Raw genomic sequence first — 19,892 nt, forward strand, 5'->3', positions numbered from 1 at the left:
TTTGGGGAGTGAACCAGCAGATGGAAAGACCTCTCTCTCTGTAGCTCTGCCTTTCAAACAAAAAAATCTTAAAAAGTGGGACCTGGATTATTACCAATGAACTTTTTATACTCTGTCCCATTAAAATCTGTTGTTCTAAGTCAAAGGGGGGAAACCTTTTTTTTCTGCCAAGGGCCATTTGGATATTTATAACATCAAACACAGGTCATACAAAATTATCAACTTAAAAATTAACCAGCTATAGATTTACTGAATTTTGAGTCACACCTGAAGTTGCCTTGGTAGGGCAAGACCCAATCAATCATTTCATGGGCCTTATTCAGATGGCAGGCTGGACATTCTCTACCCCTGTTCTAAGTGGCTGTCAGTCTCTAAAACGGGCACTAATCTCCCTGTATCCCAGTATTCGTAACTTGTGTGTGAACACCTTGAATATGGGCAAGGATAATCAGAATGCAGCAGGGGTGATGGAATGGGTTACTTCAAGGTTCGGTTACAAAAAGACACAGTCTTCCATCTCAGGTTATCCTCTCTGCTGAGCTCATTTGCTCCTGGTAAAGAAATCATGTCTCCAGCCAACAGCCACATGGGTGAGCTCAGGAGCTCTTCCTCCATTCAAGCTTTGACTCTTGCCCCATCTGGTACCTTTACTAGATTTTTGTGAGATATTCTAACCAATGGCACCCCACTAAGCCAAATGTGGATTACTAACTCACAGAAACTGTGAGGTAACAAACACTTGTTTTTCTAGGCAGTTTCATTATAGAGCAATATTTACACAATAAAAAATATCTAATACAGTCACTAATACAATTCATCTTGCAGTCTGAATGAACCTTTTACCTATACACAATTTTGTAATACCATGCACTGGTCAACTGAAAATATTTGCTCACTTAGTTATGAAAACATTCCAAATAATGACCATTTTGTTACACAATTTTAAAAAACTGTTTCTGTCACCAATGATCTCATCAGAAACTCTGTAAGTACTGGGAAGTTATCAAGTTTATAATGATGGTGGATACAAACTGTCAATTCTGAAATTCTAATTTTTGCCTGAAAGCTTTTTTTTTTAAAACATTGTCAGTTTTTCTGAAGTAACAAACTCACTTCGTTTTCAAGAAAAATGTCTGCCGAATGCCCAAATCTAAACATCTAGAGTTTTTCAAGTAAAAACAATGTTCCATGAATAAAACTATCAGCTACTAGTTCAGCTCACAACTCGAATAACTGCACCATTGCCGCTACCTTAACCATATTTCTTCAATATGCAGATGTTAAGTATATGCCTTATTTCAAACACTTTCAAAATATATACTCAGTAGTAAGGCCTTAATGAAATTAATCATGTTTACTGTTTCATTAAGAATATCACTAAAGAAAACTGCATTTTTCATTTTTCTATAAACTATGAGTATGTGGCAATGAAGAATTCAGACTCGTAGTACAGTTTGGTATCACTGCCCTAATTCAACTAAGATGCCAGCAGTCTGACCTACCGCTGTTTCTGAACTATCAGTTCAAATGTCACTAAGGGAAAAATGCAAATAACTTCTTAGTATTATTATGGAAATAGTTTTTACCCTGCAGACCCCCTAAAAGGGTACCAGCAATCCTAGATCATACTTTGAGAACCAAGCTTTAAATGAACACTGACTTCAGAAGAAAACAGCTCTCCAAATATCCATTTCAAGTTATATGAAGGTCTGTTAATGAAAAGTAAGGCTGCGGGCCAGCACTGTAATGCAGTAGGTTAATCCTCTGCCTGTGGTGCCAGCATCCCTTATGGGCACCAGTTCTAATTCCAGCTGCTCCTCTTCCAATCCAGCTCTGCTATGGCCTGGGAAAGCAGCAGAAGATGGCCCAAGTCCTTGGGCCCCTGCACTCATATAGGAGACCCAGAAGCTCCTGGCCTCTGGCTTCGGATCGGCGCAGCTCTGACCATTGCGGCCATTTGGGGAGTGAACCAGAGAATGGAAGACCTCTCTCTGTGTTTCCTCTCCCTCTCACTGTCTGTAACTCTACCACTCAAATAAATGAGTAAGGCTGACTTCCTACTTGTATAAATTATTCTCATCCCCTTCCTCACTGTCTATCAATCCAGGGTTTAAAAAAAAAAAAAAAAAAGGAAGGAAAGTGAAGTTCCAAATGGAACTCTTTTGCCTCTGTTCAATCACAAAACAGCCCAGCTATCACATATTACAGTCTTCTCCAAAGATCCTGCCTTGTTCCTCACAATAAAGAGAACACAAAGCTTTCAAGGGCATTACCTTTCAGCTCCAAAGTCCATATACAGAAAAAAAAACAATGCTTTATTACATCTAGTATATGAGGTACTTCAAAAACGTCACAGAAAACTGAAATTAAAAGATAAGCTTAAGTAACTGCCGAAAACTGTGAAAACCATGTACACAAGTAGTCTTCAAAAGATCATTAAAAAAATGTTATTTTTTAACATTCATTTACGCAAAAGGTAGTAGTGCAGTTTGGTATCATTGCCCTAATTCAACTAAGATGCAACAGTTTGACCTACCAGTTTCTGAACCATCAGTTCAAATGTTCCAACAGAGAAAAAGACAAGTAACTCCTTAGTATCATTATGAAAACAGTTTTACCTTGCAGACTTGGAAGCTGGATCCAGCTCTCCCACAGGAGTGGCAGGTACTCAACTACTTGAATCATCACCTGCTCCTTCCTAGAGTATGCATTAGCAGGAGGCTAGGGTCAGGAGCCAAAAGAAGGACTTGAACCCAGGTACTCTGAGACTGCATGCAGGTGTCTTAACTACTGAGCCAAACACCCACTCCAAAAATATGATTTTGAAAAAACTTATGGGGGCCGGCGCTGTGGCACAGTAGGTTAATGCCCTGGCCTGAAGCGCCCCATCCCATATGGGTGCCAGTTCGAGACCCGGCTGCTCCACTTCCAATCCAGCTTTCTACTATGGCCTGGGAAAGCAGTAGAAGATGGCCCAATGTTCGGCGCCGTGGCTCATTAGGCTAATCATCCGCCTTGTGGCGCTGGCACACCGGGTTCTAGTTCCGGTCGGGGCGCCGGATTCTATCCCAGTTGCCCCTCTTCCAGGCCAGCCCTCTGCTATGGCCCGGGAGTGCAGTGGAGGATGGCCCAAGTGCTTGGGTCCTGCACTCGCATGGGAGACCAGGAGAAGCACCTGGCTCCTGCCTTCGGATCAGCACGATGCACTGGCCGCAAGCGCACTGGCCACGGTGGCCATTGGAGAGTGAACCAACGGTAAAAGGAAGACCTTTCTCTCTGTCTCTCTCTCTCTCACTGTCCACTCTGTCAAAAAAAAAAAGAAGAAGATGGTCCAAGTCCTTGGGCCCCTGCACCCACATGGGAGACCCAAAGAAGCTCCTGGCTCCTGGCTTCAGATCGGCACAGCTCTGGCCATTGGGGCCAATTGGGGAGTGAACCACCAGATGGAAGACCTCTCTCTCTCTGTGCCTCTCCTCTCTCTCTGTAACTCTTTCAAATAAATCTTAAAAAACAAAACTCTATGCATGAATTTCAAAAATTTTGTAGGGGGCCGGTGCTGTGGACTAGTGGGCTAAGCCTACACCTGTAGCACCAGTATCCCATGTGGGTGCTGGTTCATGTCCCGGCTGCTCCTTTTCTGATCCAGCTCTTTGCTGTGGTCTGGAGGGGTGGTGGGGCATGGCCCAGGTGCTTGCCCCTGCACCCACATGGGAGATCGGGAGGAATCTCTTGGCTCCTAGCTTCGGATAAGCTCACCTCCGGCCATTGAGGTCATCTGGGGAGTGAACCAGCGGATGGAAGTCTTGGAGCCATTCTCCCATGGATACAGAGGGATGGTTCTATTTCATGCTTTAGTAAACTCCAAAGCTATAGAATCAAATTTCTACCTTATACAAAAGGTGGGCTAATATGCCTTTTCAAATCAAAAGACAGAGGGGCTGGCACCATGGCATAGTAGAATAGAATATTAAGATCTAAAGGTTTCCCTCTTACTTTTATTCATTTCTGAAACTAGGCAGACCAAGTTTCATATCCACAGATTCAACCAACCACAAATGGAAACTATTCGAGTGGGTTGGGGGGACTTTGACTCTGCTGAACATGCAGGCACTTTTTTTCTTGTTATTTTCCCCCAAGCAACACAGAGTAACTCTTTACACAGTACTTATATTGCATTGAGTATTTTAAGTAACCTAAAGATGATCTGATTTAAAGTTTACCAGAAGAAGTGCAGAAGTTATATGCACAATTTACACCATTTTAAGTAACAGAAAAGTACCCAAGGGTCTTGGTACCCACGTCGGGATCTTGGAGCCATTCTCCCATGGATACAGAGGGATGGCTCTATTTCATGCTTCAGTAAACTGCAAAGCTGTTGAATCAAATGTCTACCTTATACAAACTGTGGGCTAAGATGCCTTTTCAAATCAAAAGATAGGGTTTATAACACTTTCTTTATTCTTTTTTTTTTTTTTTTTGACAGGACAGGCAGAGTGGATAGTGAGAGAGTGAGAGAGTGAGAGAGTGAGAGAGAGAGAGAGGTCTTCCTTTTTGCTGTTGGTTCACCCTCCAATGGCCACTGTGGCCGGCGCATCACGCTGATCCAAAGCCAGGAGCCAGGTGCTTCTCCTGGTCTCCCATGCGAGTGCAGGGCCCAAGCACTTGGGCCATCCTCCACTGCCTTCCCGGGCCATAGTAGAGAGCTGGCCTGGAAGAGGGGCAACTGGGACAGAATCCAGCGCCCCGACCGGGACTCGAACCCGGTGTGCCGGCGCCGCAAGCTGGATGATTAGCCTGTTGAGCCACGGCGCCGGCTACTTTCTTTATTCTTATGACTTATTTCTCCTCCTCTGTCCTGCTTTACCTACAAAACTTCATATAAGTCTCTCTTTCTCTCTTTGTTTCTTCAAAACAAACCATTTCTCTACATTACTGCTGTCACATAATACATACATGCCTCTATTTATGCCTGCCCAACCAGATTATAAATCCATCTTCTCTTTTTTACTAAATCTATTAATGTCTAAACATTTTGGTTCACAAAACAAAAATAATATTTATAAAATTTTTAAAAATCTGACTGAATGTTGCAGTCTCTACCATCTTCTCAATACATCCAGATTAGTATCACAGAGGGTTTTTGTTTGTTTGTTTTTTTAACTAGACTAGGGATTACTTTCTCTTGTATTCAAAACAGAAAAAGCATCTCTGGAAATGAGAGAGAGAAGGTAACACATATTAAGACAGTAAGGATCTGGCGTTCAAGTAGGTATTCAGAACCCAAACCTTCAGTCTTCTATGTAATGACAGGTTTGTTTCCACTAAAGGCAGAAATTCTTTTTGTGAACTTTCCTCCTTTTGGCCTTCTGCAAGCAATATTATTTTTTTTTAAATCTGCTTCATTCTATGTCAATTGTAGAATTTTCTTGAGAGTAGCACAGAAATACAAGAATTGACTCTACTTGAAATAATAATCTCTGAGCAAGCCTTCCTATTTTTGATAGCTTCATTAAAATCCTAAAGAAAGACAACATCATCAACTAAGGCTAAGAGAAAAACATTAACTTACCACCAAACAAAGGTTCTGGTTCCACTAATATTTCCTGCTTTTGAGGAATTGGGGCACGGACTTCTTCTCTATTTAAAAAGAAAAAAAGGGAGGGGGGAAATATGAAAATGAAAACTGTCTTCTGCTACCTGTTTACTTGTTATAAGTAATACAAATGCATTCAAATTAACAAGTAAAATGAACACCAGACTTAAATGACTTTTAGGAACCATGGTAAGTGTTTTAGATGGCTTCCATATAACGTAACTGGAATAAAGTACCTGACATATATAATTCAAATGGCTTATAAAGAAAGAATAATTAATTAATGTTTCCCTTTCCCCCTCAAGTTTTCTACTCCTCAATTCTTTAAGAGGGAAAAAAAGATTAGAAACTTATCCAGAGAGATGGAAAATATAGTTACATCACAAGGATATCACAAAATAAGCTTAGACAAATACACAGTGAATTTTATACTAATTATGAAGGAGCCAACGCAGTAATGATTGACTCACTTGGTAAGAGGACCCTCACATACAAAATAGAAAAAGTAATTACACATCTTTAAAAAGTCTATTCTCTTCAAAATTTACCTCCACAGAGTTTACTAATAATGCATTTCTTCCTGTAAAAAATACTCACTTAAATATAAATAAATGCCTTTAAAAATCAGTCTGATGGGGCCGGTGCTATGGCGCAGCAGGTTAACACCCTGGCCTGAAGCACCGGCACCCCATATGGATGCCGGTTCTAGTCCCACCTGCTCCTCTTCCGATCCAGCTCTCTGCTATGGCCTGGGAGAGCAGTAGAAGATGGCCCAAGTCCTTGGGCCCCTGTACCCACAGGGGAGACCTGGAAGAAGCTCCTGGCTCCTGGCTTTGGATCGGCACAGCTCCGGCCTCTGCGGCCAATTGGGGAGTGAACCATCGGATGGTAGACCCCTCTCTCTCTCTCTAACTCTGACTTTTAAATAAAAATAAATAAATCTTAAAAAAAAAAATCAGTCTGATTACTTTATAGCTGTAGCTCAAATATTAAACTGTGCTGATTAACGTTAACAACGTATAACAGTAACTTCCAAATTCATGATCTTTCTATTTGCATTATAAGCACATAAATTCCATAAAAAATTTATTTAGGGTAGGCCTAATAATACCTTTTATTCAGGTGTTTCTAACAGTAATAACTGAGTTTAAGAACAAGTTTTGACGTCTAAGAGTTGAAACTCTAAAACATAATCTACAAAATAAAGTATGAATACTCATTTGTTAACAATTACTAACATTCTATAATCAAAGAATCACTAGACAGACAACAAAATCTACAATAACAAAAGACCTAAAGGATAAATAAGTATTCCTTCCTGCTAGATACCAGTTTACTGCTCACACAGAGAATTTCAATAATCTGAAAGAACAGACACAAAACACCTATAAAAGAAAGCTGTTAATCCTTTCATCAAAAAGAAACAGGTTAATTATCCTAAGAAAGTTAAAAGCCATATTTTGCTAAATAAATCTACTATTGATTTATCTCACTTTATGTGTATATGTGTATAACTGTCTCCACTTAGGGACAACTCAGTTATTCAATAAATAAACCTTAATCTAATGAAATACATCAATTAGGGGAATGGATTAGGTGTAGCCCCTATCCAGAAAGATTTGAATATCACATCGTTGAGGGTATCTGTTCCAGGACTATGAACTATCAAGAATGGAAGTGTGGAAGAGAAAACGATCATCTAGAAAGAGAGAAAATTATAGTTTAGGAGATAGGAGCCAATATCCAATGTTAATCAGCTAGTAATACCATCTTTTTTTTTTTTTTTTTTTTTTTTGACAGGCAGAGTGGACAGTGAGAGAGAGAGAGACAGAGAGAAAGGTCTTCCTTTTTGCCGTTGGTTCACCCTCCAATGGCCGCCGCGGCCGGCGCGCTGCACTCTTCCCGGGCCACAGCAGAGAGGTGGACTGGAAGAGGGGCAATCGGACAGAATCCGGCGCCTGACTGGGACTAGAACTCAGTGTGCCGGCGCCGCTAGGTGGAGGATTAGCCTGTTAAGCCACGGCGCTGGCCCTAGTAATACCATCTTAAATCAAACCTTAACATAACAGTAGGAAGAGATATTCATTTATTAAAACAATTTTTAAACACAATTAAGAAAACATGTTTTATACAATTAGGACAGACATAATCCCCTAACTCAATGTGAATATTTGCTATTCAAATTTCTATAAACAAAATCATGTTTTCATATTAATTTCCATTAACTTGAAATATATTAGGGGAGAATGGAATATAATACTAGAAATAAATAATCGGCCGGCGCCGCGGCTCACTAGGCTAATCCTCCGCCTTGCGGCGCCGGCACACCGGGTTCTAGTCCCGGTCGGGGCACCGATCCTGTCCCGGTTGCCCCTCTTCCAGGCCAGCTCTCTGCTGTGGCCAGGGAGTGCACTGGAGGATGGCCCAAGTGTTTGGGCTCTGCACCCCATGGGAGACCAGGAGAAGCACCTGGCTCCTGCCATCGGATCAGCGCGGTGCGCCGGCCGCAGCGCGCTACCGCGGCGGCCATTGGAGGGTGAACCAACGGCAAAAGGAAGACCTTTCTCTCTGACTCTCTCTCTCACTATCCACTCTGCCTGTCAAAAATTAAAAAAAAAAAAAAAAGAAATAAATAATCAACATTAACGAGAAAAAACTATAGAATCTTGAAGTAGATCTAGTGAACTGGCAATTATGTCTATATGTGATGTGACTTTTTAAATTTATCTCTAATTTAGTAAAAATAAAATCCTGCCATTTGCCAACACATATTTGAAAAGATTCCTCTTATTTACAATCTCAGGTTGTAAACAATGACTTAAGTCTCATTTGGGGACTATTTTAAATTATTTTATTTCAAAATTAGTGGCTCTCCTTTGAGCAAGTTTCATGTCCAACAAATTTTGCCCAATTTGTGTTTACCTCAAACTCCCATTGGTCATATAGGTCAAAACTACCAAATCTCGGCCGGCGCCACAGCTCACTAGGCTAATCCTCCGCCTTGCGGCGCCGGCACACCAGGTTCTAGTCCCGGTCGGGGCGCCGGATTCTGTCCCGGTTGCCCCTCTTCCAGTCCAGCTCTCTGCTGTGGCCCGGGAGTGCAGTGGAGGATGGCCCAAGTGCTTGGGCCCTGCACCCCATGGGAGACCAGGAGAAGCACCTGGCTCCTGCCATCGGATCAGCGCGGTGCGCCAGCCGCGGCGGCCATTGGAGGGTGAACCAACGGCAAAGGAAGACCTTTCTCTCTGTTTCTCTCTCTCTCACTGTCCACTCTGCCTGTCAAAAAAAAAAAAAAAAAAAAAAAACTACCAAATCTCTTCACTAACTATTATTATTTTCTTACACTGAAGTCCCAAATGCTTTAGATGCTTGTAATGACTGACTACATGTAGCTATTATTTAAGATATAAAAGATCAGAATTCTTTTTCAAAAAATTTTTGTGACAACTCAAAATTTTCCTGTGACAATGTAAGAAAATCTTGAATTGAGAAATCTGAGTTTTATTGGGCTTTATTTCCATAACTACTACTTAAGTAAAGTGTGGCTTAGGAAAACAGCTGTGTTCTTGCTTCCACATCAGTGAAGTGTGGCTAAAATGACATCCTATAAAACTTTTTTTTTCTTTTTTGGTTGCCATAGGGCACACAGCCCCTCCCAGCCACACCTATCCACTCTCAAGCCCACAAGCAGCCCTGCCTCCTGGACTTTGCACCAAGCCCTTACTTACATGCTCCCTTGATGAGTAAATGAGAGGATTAAGTAGCAGACTTGAGAGTACTCTAGAAAATGTAAAGTATGTACGAACAAAAATTTTCATGATACTTTTTCACAGGTTTAACTTTCAATTTTTCCAAATCAGAGAACAATTTAACTTTGATAAAAATAAAACTACTTAATTTATGCAAGAGGTAACTCCTAACAGTAAATAATTCATACTCTGTGTGTGGTCTGACAGTAGAGACACTTGCTGAACTGGTACTGGGCTCTTCAGCAATTCCTCCACCATCCAAAAACATTGTGACTGCCATCTCCAGGTTATTGTTGCAGGCTTCAAGCATATGTTTTCCTACACTTTCACTTGCACCTGAAATAGCAAAAAAAAAAAAAAAAAAAAAAAAAAGCTTATTAAAAGGAAATTTATATTCAGTTCATATTGTAATACAGAATTGCCAAGCATATTAATATATTTTTTCCCTTTTAGAATGAATGACCTTTTGTGTTGAACTTACTGTGTTAACTTACTTTCTTGGTTGATGTGAAATATAAAGAGCTAGAAAAGAAAGCAGCATTAAAACAGCATTCTTTTGTCATAATAAATGGCAGTTATGTCATTTTTTTTTAATGTATTTGTTTATTTGAAAGGCAGAGTTACAGAAGGGCAGAGAGAGAGAGAGAGAGAGAGAGAGGTCTTCTACCCGCTGGTTTACTCCCAAGAAGGCTGCAATGGCTGGAGCTGCGCCAATCTGAAGCCAGGAGGAGTTCATCTGGGTCTCCCACATGGGTACAGGGACCCAAGGATCTGGGCCATTTTCCACTGCTTTCCCAGGCCATAGCAGAGAGCTAGAATGGAAGTGCAGCAGCCAGGATTCGAACCAGTGCCCAAGTGGGATGCTGTCACTGAAGGTGTCAGCTTTACCCACTGGGACACAGCACGGGACCCCTATCATTTTTTTCTTAAAGATGTATTTATTTATTTGAAAGGCAGAGTTACAGAGAGGCAGAGGCAGAGAGAGGTCTTCCATCTGCTGGTTCATTTCCCAGTGGCTGCAACAGCCGGAGCTGGGCCAATCCAAAGCCAGGAGCCAGGAGCTTCTTCCAGGTCTCCCACGTGGGTGCACTGGCCCAAAAGTCTCTGTAACTCTGCCTTTTAAATAAACAAACAGGGCCAGCACTTTGGCCCAGCAGGTAAAGCTGTCACCTGCAGTGCCAGCATCCCATATGGGCGCCAGTTCAAGTCCCGGCTGCTTCACTAATGATCCAGCTCTCTGCTATGGCCTGAGAAAGCAGTAGAGGATGGCCCAAGTCCTCAAGCTCCTGCACCCATGAGGGAGACACGGAAGTTCCAAGCTCCTGACTTCAGCCTAGCCAGCCCTAGCCATTATGGCCATTTGGAGAGTGAACCAGAAGATGAAGACCTCTCTCTCTCTCTCTCTCTGCCTCTGCCTCTCTGTAACCGCCTTTCAAAGAAATCTTTAAAAAATAAATAAAATTCATTCCTTTTTAGACTAATTTGGATTTCTTGTCAAAAGAATCTACATAAAATACTATATGCATGAACATGTCATATAATGTCTAGCACAGCTTCAGTAATACTGCAGAATTTAAAACAACATGAGCAGGTCTAACAGTGAATGCAAATTTATACCATCTATTGGGTGGAACATTTTGCAGCCGCTAAAAAGCATCTCAGACTTTCCCTTTGGGATGACTTTTTCTATCTGCATTATGACCCTCCTTCTTTTGGTAGCAACTGCTCTTCTAAGTTCTTGCCTGAAAATATCTTTATTTTGCTGTCATTCTTGAAAGACAGTTTTACTGGGCATACCATTTCAAGTCTCACAGCTCTCTTCTGAGTACACTGAAAACAGCATCCCAACGTCCTCTGGTTCCTGTCAACACTTCTGGGAAATCAGCTGTCAGACTAAAGAAAAACATTCTCATAGCAGTCTGTAGCTTATCTCTAGTTGCTTTTAAGATCTTTTCTCAGGGCCAGCACTTTAGTGCAGCAGCATTCCACATGGGTGCCAGCTCCAGTCCTGGCTGCTCCACTTCCATCCAACTCCTGCTGATGCACCCAGGAAGGCAGTGGAAGATGGCTCAAGTCCTTGGGCCCCTACCCACATGGGAGACCCAGAAGAAGTTCCTGGCTCCTGGCTTCAGATCAGCACAGCTCCAGCTGCCGTAGCCATTTGGGGAGTGAGGCACAGGATGGAAGACTCTCTGTCTCTACCTCTCTCTCTGGAATTCTTCCAAATAAATAAAATAAATCTTAAAAGACAAAAAACTTTCTCTTTGGCCCTCTGAGGTTTCACTCTGATTATCAGAGTTGGTTTTATTCTCTTTGGAGTTACTGGACTTCTACCACCTAGTGATTATCTTCTGTTAATTATGAGAAATTCTCAGCCATTTCTATTTTACATTGCCTCATCCTTCCATTCATACTTTTCCTTCTGGAACTCCAATTAGATACATGTTAGAACTTTTCACACTAACCCTTACATATAAACCTTCCTTTCATATAAATGTCTTCAAAAAGTTTGGAAAGGTATTCATTATAAAAAAAAACCATGCATGGATTTCAATTTTTTTGGAATTAAATCAGCTTCTTTCATTCCATTTTCCTTGAACTTTTTGAAGTATCCTCACATGCTTCTCATCTTTTCATCTATGTTGCATTCTGGATAACAGCTTCAATGCTATCTTCCAGTTTACACATTCTCTCTTTAGTTATGCCTATCTGTTTCTTTACTGTACACTGAGTTTTTAACTTCAACTAATTTTTCAAAACTAGAAGTTCTATTATTATTTATTTCCACATTTGCTTGGTTATGTTTTAGAGATCCATAATTCATATTCCTATCTGTATATTTCATTTATTCAGCTTATCAATCAAGCTTATTGGAGTTCTATGACAGAAATATCTGCAGTCTCCATGAATCACTGTCTCATTTCCATCAGCTTCTATTACATCATGACTTTTGTGCAATTTGTGATTTTTTGATGGGTCTCCTATGCCTTGGTATTTTTATCCATAGATTTAACAAAAAAAAAAAAGGGGGGGGGGATAAAGCCTCCCTCTCAGGGCAGGCATTTGGATTATAGCTTAAACTGCCAGTTGAGACACCCGTGTCCCATATCAGAATGCTTGTATTTGGTACCTGGTTCCTGCTCCTGACTCCAACTTCCTGCCAATACAGATCTTGGGAGACAGCAGTGATGGCTCAAGTGATCGGGTTCCCGCAACCCATGGGAGACCTAGATTCAGTTGCTAGTTCCTGGCTTTGGCCCCAGCCAGCCCCAGGTGTCACAGGCATCGGGGGAGTGAACCAGTGGATAGGAGCATGTGTTCCCTCCAACTCTTTCCTCCCTTCTCCCACTCCCTCTCTCTTTGCCTGTCAAACAAATAAATAAAACATGGATATATTACTAAACAGTAAATGTTAGTTTATTCTCTGGCTCCCCTGAAAGAGTAGAAGCCTCTTGAACACAGGAACTGGTTTTCCTATCTTGGTACCCCCAGCACCTAAGCATATTTGCCTGGTATGATCAATGTCTAAAAATTGACTAAGAATTATTTCACTGTACTTCATTTCACTAGGTAAAACACCAAGGAGAGAGGGGCCAGGCCTTAGTCAAATCTATTAACAATTCTTCTATGAATTTTGTACTACGTGTATATTTTTCTGTTTTAAATGTAATGTACAAAGAAATACAGTTACACCATGGAAATAACAACCAGCAATGCATATTTAGGATAAATGAACTTGACAAAATTTTCAATGTCATCACAAATTTTCAAAGGGATATATTTCAAATAGTTTAAAGAGAAGTGAAGAGGCCAGCACTATGGCACAGCAGATGAAGACACCGCCTGCAGTGCCAGCATCCCACACAGGCACCAGTTCAAGTCCCAGCTGCGCCACTTCTGATCCAGCTCCCTGCTATGGCCTGGGAAGGCAGTGGAGGATGGCCCAACACTTGGGCCCCTGCACCCGAGTGGGAGACAAGGAAGAAGCTCCTTGTTCCTGGCTTCGGATCAGTGCAGCTCCAGCCATTGCGGCCATCCAGGGAGTGAACCAGCAGATGGAAGACCTCTCTCTCTCTCTGCCTCTCTGTAACTCTGCCTTCCAAATAAACAAATAAGTATTTAAAAAGAATAAAAAATACAAATAAAAGTAGCTGATCCGCCAGATGAGAAGCCATCAGCTGCAGAAGCTAAGCAGGAAGGGGTAGAGCAAAGCCAACTTACCATCTCTACCACAATCCAATGTAGTCATTCAAGAAGAAATTAATATGGAATTCCAGCAATAAGAAATGTACAAAGGACTGGTGCTGAAGACCTTAAGTACTTGCTTTTTGCCCACTGACAGATTACTAAAATTATCTGCATTATCTATACAGAAGCATGAGGTTTTTATTATTTCTACCTAAAGATCTCTCTTTTTGGTTATTTTTCTTTAAAGCCTGGTATTTCTCAATACACCTTTGAATGTTTTTAAATTGTTTCATATCTGGCCAGGTTAAGATTTTTAAGAACTTCATCTCTAATTTATTATAAATGTTTACAACTTGATTTAAAAAAAAGTCAACAAACTGCAAGCACCTGTTAATAAAGGTCTTATTAATAACAAAAAGAAAACTTTCTCAGACTCTTCTGTTTCCCTCAACTGTGAGCATACCATCAGTGATCCAAGTCCTTCACTTTCATCTAACACCACTCCCACCCAACCTCTTCTCTGTGTCCACTGCTAGTTTTAGTTCACACCCTCAACAGCTCATAACTACCTCATTTCACTGTTTCTGCTCACACTCCCCTTCAACACCTCATACACTACATAATAACTTAAGTCTGATTGTCTCCCTTTTCAACAGTTCTATGTTGCTGATTGATCAAGTTTCAATCTCCTTTGAGCTGCAAACAAGATTTGGCCATTATTTTTCTTCTGTTTTATATCCCTTTGCTCTCATCTTACTTCTCAACGATTCCCTCCAGCTACATGCTTTATGAGATTCAGGTAGGTCCTTTTAGAGTACTTGATAAAGCCCTTGCTTTGCATAATTTGAATACTGATGTCTGTCAAATCAGTCCCCTCATTTTTTCCAACAACACACTGTCAACCTTTCCATTAAATTCTGGACTTTCCCTTTGCCTTCTCACCCTGAAGTAGGTACAGGAACATGTTCAAGTATACTTTTCCTTGGGGTCTTAGTTTCTATCCTTGTCTCTGCTAGCTCTTCTATCTTGCAAACTTTAAAAACTTAATGAACTTGGCCTAGTTCTCACTTTTCTCTCCCCAAGTTCCCAACCAGCTGAGCCAAATATTCCCAACTTGCAGTATATGCAAATGTATAGTCTCACCAAAAGAAAATTACACTTTAAGAAAGGAAATCTTGGGGTCAGCATTGTGGTACAATAGGTTCAGTTGCCACCTGCATTGTCAGCATCCCATACAAGCAACAGGTTCAAGTCCCAGCTGCTCAGTTTCTGATCCAGTTCCCTGCTAATGCACCTGGGAAAGCAGAAGATGGCCCAAGTACTTGGTCCCCAGCCACCCACTTGGGAGACAAAGAGCTCCCGGCTTCAGCTTGAAACAACCCCAGCCATTGTGGCCATTTTAAGTGAACCAGCAGTTAGGAAATCACTCTCTCTCTCTCTCTCCTTACCCCCACACCACCCCTAGCCTACCCTTTTTCCTCCTTCTCTCTATAACTTTGCTTTTCAAATTTAAAAAAAATTTAAAGAAATATTAAAAATACAAATTCAACTTTTTTTTTTTACAGGCAGAGTTAGATAGTGAGAGAGGTGGAGAGAGAGACAGAGAGAAAGGTCTTCCTTCCATTGGTTCACCCCCCAAATGGCCGCCATGGCCGGCGCACTGCGCCGATCCAAAGCCAGGAGCGAGGCGCTTCCTCCCAGTCTCCCATGCGGGTGCAGTGCCCAAGGATGTGGGCCATCCTCCACTGCCTTCCCGGGCCACAGCAGAGAGCTGGACTGGAAGAGGAGCAACCGGGACAGAATCCGGTGCCCCAACCGGGAACAGAACCCGGGGTGCCGGAGCCACAGGTGGAGGATTAGCCTGGTGAGCCGCGGCGCCAGCCAAATTCAACTTTTTTAAATGAATGTAGTTAAACATTACTTTCTTTTAATTTATTTATTTCATAGACAGAACGTTCCCATCTACTAGTACACTCCTCAAATGCTCACAACAGCCCCTTGCTAGGGCCAAGATCAGGAGCCAGTAACTCAATCCAAGCCTCCTACATGGGTGGCAGGAACCCAATCCCTTGAGCCACCACCTCTCAGGGTCTGCATTAGCAGGAAGCTAGAGTCGGAAGTGACGCTGAGTCTCAAATCCAGGCACTCCAATAATGTGACACTGGAGTCTTATCTGGTGTCCTAACCACCAGGCCAAACGCCCACCCCACAAACACAACATATTGAGGCAAAGGAGAAGTTCATATATTCCAACAGTCAATCTTATATTAGGTAACTAAATATAATATAAGGGAAAAACAGCACAAATTTAATAAATAATTTCAAGACTCACATGCTTCCATATCCTTACTCATAAAATCTAAGGCTTTATTTCAGTGCCTTCCTAATATTTTTACATCAGCTCTAGTTGTGCTGTGTTGTATTGTAATTCTTAATTACTAGTACTCCACCATTTTATTCATTCACTTATACAGTGGTTTTTGAAAGCTGAAGTTCTGGGACCAGCGCTGTGGCATAGGGGGTAAAGCTAACCCCTGCGACACCAACATTCCATGTGAGTATCAGTTCAAGTCCACACTGCTCTACTTCTTTTTTTTTTTTTTTTTAAAGATTTATTTATTTGAAAGAGTTAAACAGAGAGAGAAGGAGAAGCAGAGAGAGAGAGAGAGAGAGAGCGCCAGTCTTCCATCCGCTGGTTCACTCCCCATTTGGCTGCACCAGCCAGAGCTGCACTGATCCGAAGCCAGGAGCCAGGAGCTTCTTCTGGGTCTCCCACATGGGTACAGGGGCCCAAGGACTTGAGCCATCTGCCACTGCTTTCCCAGGCCATAGCAGAGAGCTGGGTCAGAAGTGGAGCAGCCGGGGCCGGCGCCGCGGCTCAACAGGCTAATCCTCCGCCTTGCAGCACTGGCACACTGGGTTCTAGTCTCGGTCAGGGCGCCGGATTCTGTCCCAGTTGCCCCTCTTCCAGGCCAGCTCTCTGCTGTGGCCAGGGAGTGCAGTGGAGGATGGCCCAAGTGCTTGGGCCCTGCACCCCATGGGAGACCAAGAGAAGCACCTGGCTCCTGCCAACGGATCAGCGAGGTGCGCCGGCCGCAGCACGCCGGCCGCGGCGGCCATTGGAAAGTGAACCAACGGCAAAAAGAAGAACTTTCTCTCTGTCTCTCTCTCTCACTGCCCACTCTGCCTGTCAAAAAAAAAAAATTAGTGGAGCAGCCAGATTCGACCTGGTGTCCATATGGGATGCCAGCACTGCAGGCAGTAGCTTTACCTGCTACGCCACAACACTGGCCCCTGCTCCACTTCTGATCCAGCTCCCTGCTAATGACCTGGGAAAAGCAGCAGAAGATGGCCTAAGTGCTTGGGCCCCTGCCACTCATGTGGGAAACCAGGGTGAAGCTCCTGGCTCTGGCTAGGCCCAGCCCTAGCCATTGCAGCAATCTGGGGAGTAAAAAAGCAGATGAAAGATCTCCATCTCTTTCTCCCTTTCTCTCCATAACTCTTTCAAACGAGTAAATAGATCTTAAGAAAGAAAGAGAAAAAGGGAGGGAGGGAGGGAGGAAAAACTTAAAGTTCTCCATGGTAGACTGCTCTGGCTACTTATTCTAGAAGAAAGATGCATGAACTGGGAACATCTGCCTTCCAATGAATCCTAAAACTAGCTTCTTACAGTATTGATCTCCTTTTCAGATAACTAAATGGCTGAGATTATATCATTTTGGCTTTAGTCTCTCTAAGTCAGGGATGGGGAACGTCCCACCCATGGGCCATAAATGGTCCGCAAAATCATTTCATCTGGCACTGCCAAGACATCCAAAGGTAGGACTCAAAATTCAATAAATCCATAGCAGGCTAATAGTTTTAAGATGATAATGTTGTACGGCCAGGAATGGTGTTATAAACATCCAAATGACCCTTGGCAGAAAAAAGGTACGCACACCTGCAGTGCTCGCAAAGCACTAAAGCACCACACAAAGCACAGAGAACAGAAGTAGAACTTTCTGCTGTAAAAATAGCCAGTGCTGGCTACTTTCACTCATACTGAAAATTCAACTAACAATGATCATTACCTACAAATTGTTGTTGTCACCCTTCCTACAGTTCAAAATCTATTAGATCTTCAATGCCACCACCATGGAAACCATTTAGAGCACTTGTGGGTTCTGAAGTAAAATAAAAGATATGAAACCAAGAACTTGGTTGGTTTTTATTTATTTATTTTTTTAAGATTTATTATTTATCTGAAAGTCAGAAGTACACAGAGAAGGGAGACAAAGAGGGAGAGAGAGCATGCACGCTAGCTTCCATCTGCTGGTTCACTCCCCCAAATGGCTGTTAATGGCTGGGGGCTGGACCAGACCAAAGCCAGGAGTCAGGAGCTTCTTCTAGATCTCCCACATGGGTGCAGGAGCCCAAGCACTTGGGCCATCTTCCACTGCTTTCCCAAACACATTAGCAGGGGAGCAGGATCGGAACTGGAGCAGCTGGGTCTCAAACCAGAACCCATATGAGATGCTGGTGCTACAGGCAACAGCTTTACCTGCTATGCCACAACACTGACCCCAACCAAGCACTTCCTAAAAGCAAATCACCAGGCAAGCCAGCCCATCAACAATCTGTTCTACCCATCACAAAAGTCTTTTCCGGCCGGCGCTGCGGCTCACTAGGCTAATCCTCCGCCTTGCGGCACCGGCACAACGGGTTCTAGTCCCGGTCAGGGCACCGGATTCTGTCCCGGTTGCCCCTCTTCCAGGCCAGCTCTCTGCTGTGGCCAAGGAGTGCAGTGGAGGATGGCTCACGTGCTTGGGCCCTGCACCCCATGGGAGACCAGGAGAAGCACCTGGCTCCTGCCATCGGATCAGCGAGGTGCGCCGGCTGCAGCGCGCCTACCGCGGTGGCCATTGGAGGGTGAACCAACGGCAAAACGGAAGACCTTTCTCTCTGTCTCTCTCACTGTCCACTCTGCCTGTCAAAAAAAAAAAAAAAAAATTAAAAAAAAAAAAAGTCTTTTCCGAACTACCTAAATTTTTTCACTTATAATGCTACCAAACATACTACCAAGAAATTTGAGAAAACAAGCATCCTATTTACTAATAATAAACATTTATTTAAGAGTTAAGTATATGAGTGCCAGGGCTGCGGCATAGTGGGCTAAGCCTCCACCTGTGGTGCCAGCATCATATATGGGCGCCAGTTCATGTCTCAGCTGCTTCTCTTCCAACTCAGCTCTCTGCTATGGCCTGGGAAAGCAGTAGAAGATGGTCCAAGTCCTTAGGCCTCTGCCCCAGCATGGGAGACCCGGAAGAAGCTCCTGGCTCCTGGCTCCGGATCAGCGCAACTCCAGCCAATGTGGCCATTTGGGGAGTGAACCAGCGGATGGAAGAAACTCTGTCTCTCCCTCTCTCTCTCTGTAACTCTACCTCTCAAATAAATAAAATTTTTTTTAAAAAAGTATGTATCAAATCATTTCACAATGCAACTTAATTCAGTCATATTGCTTTCTCTTAAAAGCCAGTAACAATGAATTGAGGGTTGCTAGAGAGTAAGAGTGTTGACTTAGAGGGAAAAAGAAAGGATTTAAGTAGCTTTAGTATCTTAAATGGCTAGTGACTTCTCGGGGGAAAGGTAAGAAAGATCTAAATGAAATGCCATATGGGTGTAACTTAGGGGACCAACAAGACAGGGAACACCTGAAGATAGACACCAAACACCTGAAGACAGACACCAAAATTCTGCCTCTGTCTCAGCAGTCCCTGTTGTATTAGGCCAACACAGACATTAAGAACCTGGGAACTATTCAGATCAGCCTGGGTTTGAATTCTAGTTCTGTCATTCACTAGTTACGTGGCTTTAAGCAAGTGACCAATTACTCCAGCTATATCCAAAGTAAGGATATAGCTTATGTAAACTAAGCAAACTCATATTAAAGAACATGGTACAATTCTTTTTTCTTTTAACACTGACTTATTTATTTGAAAGGAGAAGTTACAGAGACAATGAAAGAGAGGTATCTTCCATCCAATGGCTCATAGTCCCCAAATGGCCATAACTCCAGTCGGGTCTCCCACACAGGTGCAGCGGCCCAAGTACTCAGGCCATCTGCTGCTGCTTTCTCAGGTACATTACCAGGATCTGAAATGGAGTCATCGGGACTCAAACCAGTGTTCACAAGGGATGCAGGTGACAGGAACTCCAGGGGTCCCCCGAAAGGAAAGGAAAACATAGCAATGAAAAAGAAAACACAGGAGCCCTAAAGGAGGGGGAGACAGGAGACAGGGGAAACATACAATGTAATCTTCAGATGTTGACTCTGCTGAAAGGATCTGATTGGGAACACTGCACATTTTTGTGAAAACAGGCTA

General features: G+C 42.8%; 1 protein-coding gene across 1 annotated transcript in view; it reads right to left on the reverse strand.

Annotated features, from left to right (window-relative positions):
- UBXN7 (UBX domain protein 7) overlaps positions 1-19,892 on the reverse strand; it is a 71,095-nt gene that overhangs the window by 37,591 nt on the left and 13,612 nt on the right. Inside the window, exons 2-3 of the mRNA XM_062209556.1 lie at positions 9,531-9,678; positions 5,570-5,637 (exon numbers count right to left, since the gene is read on the reverse strand). Of these exons, the coding sequence (XP_062065540.1) occupies positions 5,570-5,637; positions 9,531-9,678 (216 nt within the window). The remainder of the gene's footprint in view (positions 1-5,569; positions 5,638-9,530; positions 9,679-19,892) is intronic.

Source organism: Lepus europaeus, chromosome 2 (assembly GCF_033115175.1).
Source record: "Lepus europaeus isolate LE1 chromosome 2, mLepTim1.pri, whole genome shotgun sequence".
In the NCBI taxonomy this organism is placed as follows: domain Eukaryota; kingdom Metazoa; phylum Chordata; class Mammalia; order Lagomorpha; family Leporidae; genus Lepus; species Lepus europaeus.